Below are 13610 nucleotides of genomic sequence, written 5' to 3'. Positions count from 1 at the left end.
TGAGACTATAGCTAGAATTTATAATATCCTGTTATTCATTCTTGTTCAGGGCAGAGACATTCCTGATCGAAATTATTTTTAGTTGTTATACTCTGAACTGGAATTTCTGACTTGGCCATTAGGATCCTGCAATAAGAACCTATGAACTTGGTTTCATTCACATCTATCTACTGCTCTGTGTGCTTCAAGCCGTTCCTTTGGGTGAGAGACCATTAGGATAAATAATATATGCTAATTTATTACCTAATATCATAAGCTTGTACCAATCTATGACAACTATTTTGATGAATAGCAACTAGAACTGTAAATACACAAAATACCAATAAAAGATCAGTATTTATAATACTAAATACGGGTATTACAAGTTATATATACATGCTATGTATAAAGGGAGCTATATATGCAGTATGGCATGATTCTTAAAAGATACATGTCATTCAGACTTATTTTTAGTTATTGACAGTAGGGCCTAACATTTGTCCCAAAATTTTAAATGTGCTTCTATTACTCAATCTGACAGAAATTTGTTACTATGTTTAAATTATTTTCTATATGTGCCATATATATTGACTGTACAAATTCAAACACCTTCTGTAAATAAATCCTTTCGCAATATGCAACATAAGTAAATGGAACAAGGTATGGATACTTACTGTATTGTTTTTTCTGACAGCAGAAATACATGGAAACAAGAGGAAAAAAGGCAATGATATAAAAATAAAATGAAAAAAAGATGAAAATATGAATGAAAAGGAAACAGAGGCTGAAGAGACGCAGTGTTTTGTGATGTACCTTGAAGCCAGTATACACCTTCCTGCAGTCCTTCTCCCTTTATGGCATCACTAGCGCTGAAATAAAATCCAGAAGAAACATATCCATCTCATTACATCATAAAACTGTAAGAATAAAGGGTTACAATTTTGCCATATGGAGAATTAGTAGATTCTAGTAACATATATCTGAGCAAAACTGGTTAAGCACTGAAATTGAATATAAACAGAATATAAAAATCTGAGTGCTCAGGAACAAGATACATTTATAATTTATAAACAGATTTGAAAAGCATATTGCTAAAAAGTGATTTTGTCCTAGGACTAATTCTTAGACTGACATTAACAAAACATATACCTTGAGTTATTCTTCCACTGGTAGAAAAGTTTTGTGTAGTCCACTATACTACTTTGCTCAGTTCCAGTGGTTCAATCGCCTTATTAGAAATGCTTGACTTGGGTTATAATACAGCTATATGATGGCATTGCTTTATTTGAAATGGAATTGGATATCTTTAGGATAAAAACTCATTAATTACAGCTTTGGTAAGATGGTAGAGCAAAACAAAAACTTGGTAGATCTCAATCATTTTCTTATTAGCTGAGGGAGCTTCGCTAGGTCACTGAACTCTTCTGTCTTCAGTTTTAGCATCTGAAAATGGGGCAATAGTACCACTGACCTTATATGGTAACTGTGGAAACTAAATATTTGAGGTATGTATACAAAACACCTAAAACAGGTGTTTCCATTGTCTTTCCATTCTTGAGAGACTAAACTTAAATTCTTATTGTGAGATTTTATAATCATAATTAAGTAGATAAATGAATAAAATGCAGAGAATTTTTGAAGTATCAGATAATCTTTTTTAAAGATACAGACAGTTTCTTATAACATGTTATTGATCTAGTCATTTATTTTCTAAATATGATTGTACAATAGCAATTAATATACACAATTATATTTTCTGAATGATTAGGGTTCCTTTTAGTGTGCTGAAGCATAAATTTAAAAAGTATAGTGAAGCACCAAAAAGAATTAACTTGATTCTAATCCAAATAAAAATTATCTCCAAGAAATTCCTTGGTAGACTAAGAATATGGCTTATCATAGAATTGTTACAAAACACAAAGAAAGAAACAACAAGAGATACACAATTATTGAAAGTAAATTACTAACTATCCATGGCAAGAGTAAAACATCAGTAACTGAAACACTTAAGATCAAGATATTAATTTTATCATACATCTACAGTTTCAAACAATTAATACAACAAAACCTTTCCCCTCTGGTGTAGGTGTCATTACCCTTCTAAAAACTTCTTTTCCTAACAAATGTCTGCATTCTATCTTTCTTCTCAAACAAATAAGAATAAAGCAAAAATCTTGGCCCTGTGTGATATGTCCCCTGGTGATTTCTTAGTGGCCTCATTTCCTACAATTTTCCCTTAGATTGCTCTGCTGCAGCCAACCTGGACTTCTTGCTGCTCCTGGAACACACCAGGTACATTCTCAACCAAGAAGAGCCTTCTTCTTGCTGGTCTCTCTATCTGGATAGTTAATCCTCCAAACCATCATATGAATTGCTCCCTAACTTCAATTAGGTCTTAGAGGGGGAGGAACTCCCATTATTCTTTCTCTTATTATCACACTTTATTTTTCCTCATCCTCCCAGCTGATATTTTATACATTTGATTATTTGTCTCCTACACAAGATGGTAAACAAGTGTACACACACACACACACACACACACACACACACACACACACAATCATGATGCCGGGGACTGAGTCGAAGAACACATCTGAAGAGGATTAACACAATCAGACCCTGAAAATCAGAGCTGACTATATGTTTAGTACAATGGTCAAACATAAAACATATAATTTTTCTTTAATTTATTGGACTATACTTCTCTATGATCTTCCCTTTATTGCTCAGTAAATTTACTTGTACCCAAGGCAGGAGATAGATAATATTTTACCTATGATTCACTGAGCATTACCTTCATATTTAAAATAGAAAAAGGACAAATATATTTTCAATTTTATATATGTTTTTAAAAACATTGCCAAAAATAAAGAACAAACTGAATAAATGAGAAACTAATTTGAACCTAGTGAGGAGAGGTCAAATTTGAATTACGGATAAGTCACAAATACACACGTTTAAAAGAAATACTTGGCAGTCTTCTATAAGTTATTCAGAAAATCTAGCAACTGGCTATATAACTAACATTCTACATCCTTATAAGTATCGGGATATTACTTTTTTTCTCACAGAGAAACACTGAGATGTCACAATTGAATAAATAAATCTGTTAAAAATTAATGGTTAATTATTTAAAGTAGAAAAGAGGGTCAATCTCAATTCTTAATACAACACAAAATTTAGAAGTAATCAATTTAGGTATTATTTAGAGAAATAATAAAGGTTCTATCTCAAGACGTTTCTTTATCCAAAATCCCACCTGTCTTTACTTACTAAATACCACAGAACCTCAAATTCCAACTCAAGAACCATTTGTTAAACACTGACTTTTCCTCTGATCCTAGAGTAAGGAAGGTTTTACTTGGGATATGCAGGGTTTTGCTCCTGGAAAAGAAGTGCTAGAGACTTTGAATACTGCAGTTTTAAGGGCTTTCCTAAGGTCTCTACTATTACTCTTTCAGCACCAAAACTAGTTCCTAAAGTTGCTTTCTGAACTCTATTACCTCCTTTCTTCATATTCTAGTTCACCTTCTAGTAGCAGGGCATCTCTCTGCTTCTGTGTCCAATCTTTCCCCACAGATATCTTCTTAAAAAAAAGGGAAAACTCTGGCTTGGAAAAGACGTCTTACAGCAGAGAGAGGCAGGTGGGTAGGTAGAAGGGAGTTTAATATGGTAGTGGTAGGCAGTAAAATACTATCTAATATATAATCTGTTTATCCTTATTAGAATATTTTGTTAGAAAGGCACACTGGAGTTAAATAAGAAACTGTTTTCCAAATAAGCAGTGCATAATAATTTCCACACTAATTAGAGTTTAACCTTATCAGGATGTCTAATAAAATCAAAATTTCCATTTCCATTTATTAATTTTAACAAATATATATTCTGTACCTATTACACTCCAGGTACTATGACTACTGTAGGGTTATTAAAGTGAAGAAAACTGACAAAGCCGCAAATGTCGGGGAGCTAACACACCTGTGTAGGCAGACAGACTACAACCCCCCCCCCCCAAAAAAAAAGCAGTCACATGGTTATAGTGACTCTAGCAGGCCAGGAAAATTATTTCGGAAAATGATTCAAAGGAGGAGGACACAAGTGCAAATGCCCTGAGAGGGGAGTGTGCTTGGCCGACTCCGTGTGCAGAAGGAAATCAGTGTAGTTGAAGTCCGTCAGTAAGTGAGCTTCTAAGTTATTCCATTATAAGAGCTGTTTATATTTTCCATCCCCACAACATTTAAAATTTTCAACAGTAATATATTTGTAAAAACCTACAACGCCACAATTCTATAAAACAAAATCCTTAGCTTATATCCCACAATGTTTGATCACTGAAAAATGAGGTCAGCAGAAACAACTCTGAAGTTTGTATTTTTTCAGAAAGATACGATGAAAAGTAAATATAAAACTTTACCAAATATGCCAGGGTTTATCCTTGATGTTCTCTAAACACAGCAATTGAGACACTTTTACAGATGTCAGTGCATCTCTAAGATCCATTTTATTTGCAAAGAATAAGATTGGAATTCGACGGTGTTTAATATCTAAAAGAGAAAATAAGACTATCATCACACTTCCAGATTTTTAGGTCACTTTGTAGTAAATCCTTAGTACTGAAATCCATGAAATTGTTTTTCAATCTTTTTTTTCCATATCACACATATAGAAATATTTAAAGACACATACTGTCATACTGTTAGGCATGTATTTGAGCAATAAGAAAAATTTAAAAATACTTCTTCCTAAGACCATCTGTCCTCTGGTTAGGAGCTTTAACCAAAGATGGGTGAGGTGGGACTCGGGGCTTAATAAGCATTACAGAGCAGTACCTAAAAAAAAGGGTTAAATATTTTGCTTGTTTCCTTTTAAATTGTGAACAGAAAAGAGGCAAATTTCAAGTAGAAGTAGAAGGAAGAGAAATTGGAACCTTATTTATGTTTTTAGTCATAATAAAATAAGTAACAAGCTAGGTTTTTTAAAAAGATGTTTTTACCTTGTCATGATTTTGGAAATATTTTTCATTTTTTTGAATAGATAATACATTTAAATAGCTCAACATTCAGAAGATACAAAATGGTATACAGTAAAAGAATCTCCTTCCTAAGTTTGTCCTAGGACAACTGTCTCTGTAGAAAAGGCAACCCAAAACATCAGTGTCTTGGCATCTTTGTAGAAATATTTTATGTATTTGCTATAAACAAAACTATTATATATGATTTTCATACCAATAGTAGCAGGCCAACCTCATTACTTTATACCTTTATCTTTTCACTTCTTTACATATCTTAGATCTGATCCCATATCAGTACGTACAAAGCAACTTCTTAATTATTTTAACAGTTCTGCAATATTCCTCCTTTTAGTATGTGTACCATTAATTTATTTAACCAGAACCCAACTGAGGTATCTCTGTTACCAATCTTTACAACCATGAACAATCCTGCAATAAATAAATGTGTACGCAGGTAATTTTGTATATCGGCCAGTATGTCCTAAGGATAAATTTGAGAAGTGGAATTGCTGGGTCAAAGGACATATAAATTGCTATTTTGATAGACAGAGATTGCCAAACTGCTTTCTCTTAAAAATTATGTCAATTTACACTTAAACAGCCATGTATAAGAATGAGTGTTTCCACTCCCCTAGCCAAAAGTGTGCTATGAAACTTTTTGATATTTTCCATATCATAGGTGATAGAAAGGCCAAGAATCTTTCCACATATTCGAAAGATATTTAAATGTACTTTTTTGTTGACTTATCTTGTTATGTCCTTTCCGCATTTTCTATTAAGCTCTTATATTCTTATTGCTTTTTAGAAACACATGTAGCATAAAAATAGCCCTGTAGCTATGATATGAGTTGCAGATATTTTCCCTTGCCTATCATTGTCTTCATCTGTTCACAGTACATTTTGCTATTCAAAGATTTTTTATGGTCTTCAATTTTTTTTTTTTTTTTAAATGAGATGGAGTCTTGCTCTGTTGCCAGGCTGGAGTGCAGTGCCACAATCTTGGCTCACTGCAACCTCCGCTTCCTGGGTTCAAACGATTCTCCTGCCTCAGTCTCCCAAGCAGCTGGGACCACAGGCGTGCGCCACCATGCCCAGGTAATTCTTCGTATTTTTTAGTAGAGATGGGGTTTCACCGTGTTAGCCAGGATGGTCTCGATCTCCTGACCTCTTGATCCACCTGCCTCAGCCTCCCAAAGTGCTGGGATTACAGGCATGAGCTGCCACACCTGGCCTATGGCCTTCAATTTTTAAAAAACCTTCATATACACTTCAGCTGAGAAATCCCTGCCTTGGAAATCTATCATAAAATAAAAGAAATAGTACATTAAGATCCACAGACAAGGTTTCAGTTGAGGAAACCAGGGTTCCCATTGTTTGAAGCATATTTTGGAGGTACTATTTCATTTTACTGGTCAACATTCTAATATTTTTTGGGGAAAAAACTGGAAAGATTAATACAAAAGGAAGACATAATCGAAAATGCATTCTCAATCTAGATATAAGACCGCTTTCCTGTTTTTTGTTTGTTTTGAGACAGAGTCTCACTTTGTTGCCGAGGCTGGAGTACAGTGGTGCTATCTCGGCTCACTACAACCTCCACCTCCTAGGTTCAGGCAATTCTGCTTCAGCGTCCCGAGCAGCTCACGCCTGACTAATTTTTGTATTTTTAGTAGACACAGGGTTTCACCATGTTGGCCAGGTTGGTCTCGAACTCCTGACCTCAAGTGATCCACCTGCCTGTAATCATCCCAAAGTGCTAGGATTACAGGTGTGAGCCACTGCGTCTGGCCAAGACTGCTTAGTTTTAAACATGAAAAAGTCACGTAAAAGGTACACACTGGATAATTTTTTTTTTGAAAAATTTGAACAAGCTTGAGGTCATCTTTAAAAAATACCAGAGATATTGTGTATTGTGGTTAAGCAGTAAAATTTATTAGAAAGCCCCACATTATTTCCATTCCATTTCTAAAAAGTCCACAGTTTTCTTAAACCACCATCCTTTTCTGAAAGTCCTAGAACAAGCACTATTTCAATTGTTTTGACATAGGAAGGCGAGAAATGCAGTTTTACAATACTTACTGGAGCACTGTTTGTAGTGGGGGTTTGGAGGGGAGGAAAGTATTCATCAACAGGTGAGTGATTAAATAAACTGTGGTACATTCATAGTAAACCATATTAGGCATTGTTAAAAAGAATAATTACATATAATTTGATTTGGAAGGATATCTATCATTAAGTACTAATTGAGAATAGAAACATGCAAAAGAGTGTAAAGAATATGATTCAGTTTTGGTAAATAACAATGACAGTCACCACATCCCTCAACCCTACAGATATTTTTGGTCTCTCTCTCTCTCTCTCTCTCTCTCTCTATATATATATATATATATATATATATATATATATATATATTTATATGCATATGTGTGTATATGTGTGTGTGTGTATGACATATATAAAAGTATGAAAGAAAAAATACCTAAACACTTGTATCTTGAAGGAGATGGGGATCTGACATTTGGAGGTTAATATAAAAAAGATTTGTTTTGCAGGGCGCGGTGGCTCAGGCCGGTAATCCCAGCACTTTGGGAGGCGATCACGAGGTCAAGAGATCGAGACCATCCTGGTCAACATGGTGAAACCCCGTCTCTACTAAAAATACAAAAAATTAGCTGGGCATGGTGGCACGTGCCTGTAATCCCAACTACTCAGGAGGCTGAGGCAGGAGAATTGCCTGAACCCAGGAAGCGGAGGTTGCGGTGAGCCGAGATCGCGCCATTGCACTCCAGCCTGGGCAACAAGAGCGAAACTCCGCCTCAAAAAAAAAAAAAAAAAGATTTGTTTTAAAGGAGTTCCCACAATAAATATGTAAGAAATGCTGTGACTAAACACACACACAAACTCACATATACATAAATGCATGAAAAGATAAAAAAATAATTTTAATGGTTGTTGAAATATACAGATTATTTTTATTTTATTTTTCTGTCTTATTTTGTTTTGCTATTGGCACAAATTATTTATGTAATCAGTAAAAAAAAGCATTTTAATTTTTTGAGGAAATAAATGTTAGAGACCCCAAAAATATTGCAAAATGCTCTTCATTTACATTATAACGCAAAATTTACAAAATACGGTGATATACATAAAATATTACAAATTCTGTATCATGTATATGTTTTAAAATCAAAAATTTTAAATAAAAGATAATTACATAGTGTAAGCAATACCCAAAGAACAAAACATTACTCATAAATGAACCCCAAAGCACAGACACAGCCTGAAAGACACACACATACCTGGATGATTCAGAAGAGTATCGAGTTCTTCTTTGGCCACAACCATTCTTAATCTATCACTACTATCAATGACAAAAATAATAGCTTGGCCTTCTCTGTGTAATGTAAAGAAAAAGAAAAATTAAGACTATATTTACAAATTTTTCCATGTTTATTATATGTATTTCTTAACCTAAGTATTATCTCTTTACGTCCTACGTGCATTTATCATTAGAGGTTTTGGTGCTATTTCATGTTTGTTTATGTGACTGATAAATATATAAACCATTAGTCATGTTTCATGTAAAATACCTTTTCATTCAGATAATAAAATAAATGACTTGCTTTCATAATTTAAAAAAATTATGAGTATTTTTTTTTAAATATCAGAATACGAGAAAATGAATTAAAATACCATAGCCCTATTACACAGATATAATCAGTATTAATATTTTGGTATAAATGTATACTTTGTGTATATTACATGTGAATAAACTATATATGTATTTAAAATGGAATCCTGTTTTATACCTTGCTTTTGTAATATATATGTAAATTTCCTTCATTTTATGTTTTAATACCATGGTTTTACTATTTTTACATGAAACACTAAAGCACTACATCAATGTTTCTCAAAGTTTTTTTTACCATAAACCATAGTGAGAAATATATTTTGCATTAAGATACAGTAGACACACAAGTATATATATATAATTTAAAAAAATTCTTCAAAAATGTTTTAATTACATTTAGTAAAAACATAGAAAAATTTATACCAACTAATCAATAATCCACTTACAAATATTATTAAACAATATTTTATTTTCAACCATTTCTATTTAATTAGAGAAAATAGTAAGTTATTTTAAAAAATATACTAAGATATACTATGCCATACACACACACACACACACACACACACACACGCACAGAGTCACTTTTCCTTTTTGACAAGAGGACAGAAAGCCATCAGAAGGATAGGTCTGCAGAGGGGCAGTCTTCATGAACCAATGATGGTTTGCTGATAACGGAAGTAGCTAGTAAAGCATGGATAAAAGTAACCTACCCATGGTAACCATATTTTATGGATCTACAACTTGAAGATGTGGTTTATGATTACCTGAAGCCTCATCTTCTACTATTTCCCTGTCCTTTTCAGGTTTTTATTACAAGTTTCTATTTTCAGATTCTTGACAGTCTCATATGATTTCCTGCCTTTGCCCCTTTGCAATTGCTGTTTTCTCTTGCTAGAATCCCCAGAATTGGTATCAGTTTTGCAGGCAATAATAGCTTTCTCTGGCTGGCATAGTTTATAACAGATTATTTAATTTTTTTTTTTTTTTGGTACTCCACATTTTCTACCTTTTTTTTTTTTTTTTGTAGATGTTACCTTTACAATCAGAATACAGATTTTATTTTATTTATTTTTGAGACAGGGCCTCACTCTGTCACCCAGGTTGGAATGCAATGGCCCAATTATAGCTCACTGCAGCCTCAATCTCCTAGGTTGAAGTGATCCTCCTGCCTCAGCCTCCTGAGTAGGTGGGACTACAGGCACGCCACCATGCCTGGCTAATTAAAAAAAAATTTTTTTTGGCCAGGCGAAGTGGCTCATGCCTGTAATCCCAGCACCTTGGGAGGCCAAGGCGGGCGAATCACAAGGTCAAGAGACCAAGACCATCCTGGCCAACTTGGCCAACATAGTGAAACCCCATCTCTACTAAAACAAATACAAAAATTAGCTGGGTGTGGTGGTGGGCACCTGTAATCCCAGCTACTTGGAAGGTTGAGGTAGGAGAATTGCTTGAACCCGGGAGGTGAGGGTTGCAGTGGGCTGAGATTGTGTCACTGCACTGCAGTCTGGGCAACAGAGTGAGACTTCATCACATAAAAAAAAATTGAATACAGACAAGATCTCGTTATGTTGTGCAGGCTGGTCTCCCAACTCCTGAGCTTAAGCAATCCTCCCACCTCAGCCTCCCAAAATGCTAGGATTACAGGTGTGAGCCACCACACCCGGCCCAGATTTTATTTGTTTGCTTATATACATCATCTATATTTTCATGTGGTTTGACAGATTGGCAGAAGAAAAAGCTTGCTTGAAAAGTCCATTTTGACTTAACCTCATAGTGGCAAATTGCATTAAATACGAAGCTCAGATCTTAAAAGTTCAGCATGTACATAGCTGTTCACTGTGTTTTATTTATGTTTTTCTTTTACTTAGCCTTTATGGTAAGCATCCTTTATTTTAGCATTTCCCCACACAGCACCTTTCTGAGGATTACTTGCTTAACAAAAATTAACTGCCTGCTCCTTATGCTCTTTTTATATTTCCATTTTTTACTAGTAAATTTTAAATTCTGAAATACATGTGTACAAAATGCAAGTTTGTTACATAGGTACACACGTGCCATGGCGGTTTGCTGCACCCATCAACCCCTGTGCTACATTAGGAATGCTTTTACGCTGTTGGTGGGACTGTAAATTAGTTCAATCATGGTGGAAGATGGTGTGGCGGTTCCTCAAGGATCTAGAACTAGAAATACCCAGCAATCCCATTACTGGGTATATACCCAAAGGATTATAAATCATTCTGCTTTAAAGACACATACACATGTATGTTTATTGCATCACTGTTCATTATAGCAGACTTAGAGCCAACCTAAATGCCCATCAATGATAGACTAGATAAAGAAAATGTGGCACATCGACATCATGGAATACTATGCAGTCATAAAAAAGGATAGCTCATGTCCTCTGCAGGGACACAGGTGAAGCTGGAGGCCATCATTCTCAGCAAACTAACACAGGAACAGAAAACCAAACACCACATGTTCTTACTCGTAAGTGGGAATTGAACAATAAGAACGTATGGACACATGGAGGGCAACATCACACACTGGGGCCTTTTGGAAGATGGGGGTGCTAAAGGAGGGATAGCATTAGGAGAAATGAGGAGAGATGTAGATATATATGAAGTGAAAGTCTTCTGAAAAAATACTTACAAATAGCTTTTATTTTATTCTATTTGATTTAACAGCTGATAGCCAGTGATTGAACTAGTTTAAGGATTCACTGATGGATCACACGAGCACTTGAAAAATTATTAATTATTCCTCCGCACCAACTTCTTTAAATGATTCTAGAGTATTGCACTGCATGAATGTGTCATCAAATATTGTGTGAAACAATTGCTGCTGCACTTTTAGGTTATTTCCAATTTTCATCATTATGAAAAATTTTAGGGCAAATATTCTCCTAGAGATACCTCTAGTTTAAAAGTTCTTGATGCTTTAAGATTTATTCTTAGGAATAACAATTCTAGGACGACATACATAATTTAAAGTTTTGGAAAAACATTTGCAAACTGTCCTCCAGGAATGCTGTATCAATTTACATGACCCAGAACTTTGGTCACTCCTTTGCCAGCACTGGCTTTTACTGTTCTTTTCAATATTTGCCATTCTAATAGCATATTATCTTCACATAGGTCATTAATTGTCTGTGAGGTTCAGTATCTTTTCATATATTTATTGGATATCTGTGCTTTTTTTGCAAATCATTTATTCTAGTTATAAATTAAGATTTTAAACTTCACTGTGATTAATAAATGAATATAAAAATGAAGCTTTTTTATATCATTTTCTATTATTAAAAAAGGATAATGCAGATTATCACAGACATATATTACCAATATATATAGAAATCAGAACAATCAGAAATATCTATCAAGATCTATAAAAATGTTCAATCTCTGAGCCAGTGATTTTATTTCTGAAATTCACTGTAAGGAATCATGACCTGGGGCTAAGATTTACACAAGATTTTGACTGAAGGACTGTTTACTGTCTCTGTATGTAAGCCTGGAACCAGAAAGTCTGAAGTCCTGCCTGCCTTGGCTGTCATCTCCCACCAGCTGCCTGCGCTCACCATTGTCCCTAATCACTCAGTGGAGCTTCCCTGGACAAGCCTCTCACCCCACCTGCCATCTCCACTGTTCTTATGATAATGTGAATACCTCTCACCCCACCTGCCATCTTCACCGTTCTTATGATAATGTGAATGCTCCTTGCCCCATCCTGCCATCTTAACTGCTCTTCTGCCTTACCTAACCCACCACTGTAACTGAATTGAGGTCATGTATAATCCTTGCCCCTACCCTCACCACAGTAACTGATCTTACTCTGCAACACCCACGCCCCCCAAAATTACCCCAACCTATAAAACCAATTCCCACCCTTACTCCCTTCGCCTGTCCTTTCTCGGATCCGGCCCGCTTGCACCCAAGCGAGAAGTAAAACGGCCTTGTTGCCCACACAAAGCCTGTTTGGAAGATCTCTTTATTAAATGCAGTTAATATTCGGTACTACTGGATGCGAATAACATTTACAATTTTCAAAAACTGAGATAGCCTTCATGTCCTAGAGTACAGAAATGGTTAAAGATATTTTGGCAAAGCTGTGTGAAAAAGTATTAGGCAGCCGTTAGTTACATTCATTGCATGTTTTTCTTGATTTACGCATACCACAGAATGTTAACTGAAAAAAGCAAGATACAAAATTCTATGCGGTACATAATTTAGATGGTTCCTTTTCCTTTAGTTATATAAAGTATATATTAAATATTTTAAAAAAGAAGAAACATATCAAAAACATTGACAATGGTGAATTTATGAATAGTGAGATTTATCGGAAACATGTTTTAAATATTCTCTTCTATATTCTCCAAATTTAAAAAACGTGCACTCCTTATATTTTTGCATGCTATTACCTTTTTATATTGTAAAAATAATATGCAAAAATCATATAATATTTAACATTATAGAATCATATAGATTAGAAAGTAAATGTCTCTCTTCACCAAAGAGGATGTGGAAAAAAAAAAAAAAAAGTAAACTTCTCTTATAACCCCACTGTTCCAAAAATGAATGCTACTAACGGTTTGGTGCATATTCCACTAAGACCTTTCTTCTTTCTATATATACGAAGCACATACTTACAGTAAAGATAAATATTTACAGTAACATTTTTACATAATTGTTATAAAAATGTTATAAATAACACTAACACATATGCTTCTACATATATTTTTGCCCATAAGTCCTGGTAATATAATACTTTTCTAAAAGTAAAAATGCTTGCTGGAGGTTACGAGCATTTTTCATTTTAATGGGTATCAATAAGTTATCCTGAAAAAGATATTACATTCTCACAGGGGTGGCTAATTTTGACAAGAGAACACTTTACTGATCTTTGTAACCTTTTTCACTCTAGTAGATCAGAATGTACCTTTTATTGTTGATTTTTCAATAGTAATCATATTCTCCATTCAATCTACAATGT

General features: G+C 34.4%; 1 protein-coding gene across 2 annotated transcripts in view; it reads right to left on the bottom strand.

Moving 5' to 3' along the window:
* Window positions 1–13610, bottom strand: part of ARL6 (ADP ribosylation factor like GTPase 6) — a 41132-nt gene that overhangs the window by 6370 nt on the left and 21152 nt on the right. The window contains exons 5-8 of one of the 2 annotated variants that reach the window (XM_032277215.1): window positions 8290–8384; window positions 4394–4523; window positions 793–848; window positions 654–666 (exon numbers count right to left, since the gene is read on the bottom strand). In XM_032277215.1, coding sequence (XP_032133106.1) covers window positions 654–666; window positions 793–848; window positions 4394–4523; window positions 8290–8384 — 294 coding nt within the window. The remainder of the gene's footprint in view (window positions 1–653; window positions 667–792; window positions 849–4393; window positions 4524–8289; window positions 8385–13610) is intronic. The other variant, XM_032277216.1, reaches the window with a different exon arrangement.

This window comes from Sapajus apella, unplaced genomic scaffold (assembly GCF_009761245.1).
Source record: "Sapajus apella isolate SASKATOON/1434 unplaced genomic scaffold, GSC_monkey_1.0 scaffold8, whole genome shotgun sequence".
Classification (NCBI taxonomy): Eukaryota; Metazoa; Chordata; class Mammalia; order Primates; family Cebidae; genus Sapajus; species Sapajus apella.
Note: the sequence above shows the minus strand (reverse complement) of the source record. Positions and strands in the feature narration are given on the sequence as shown.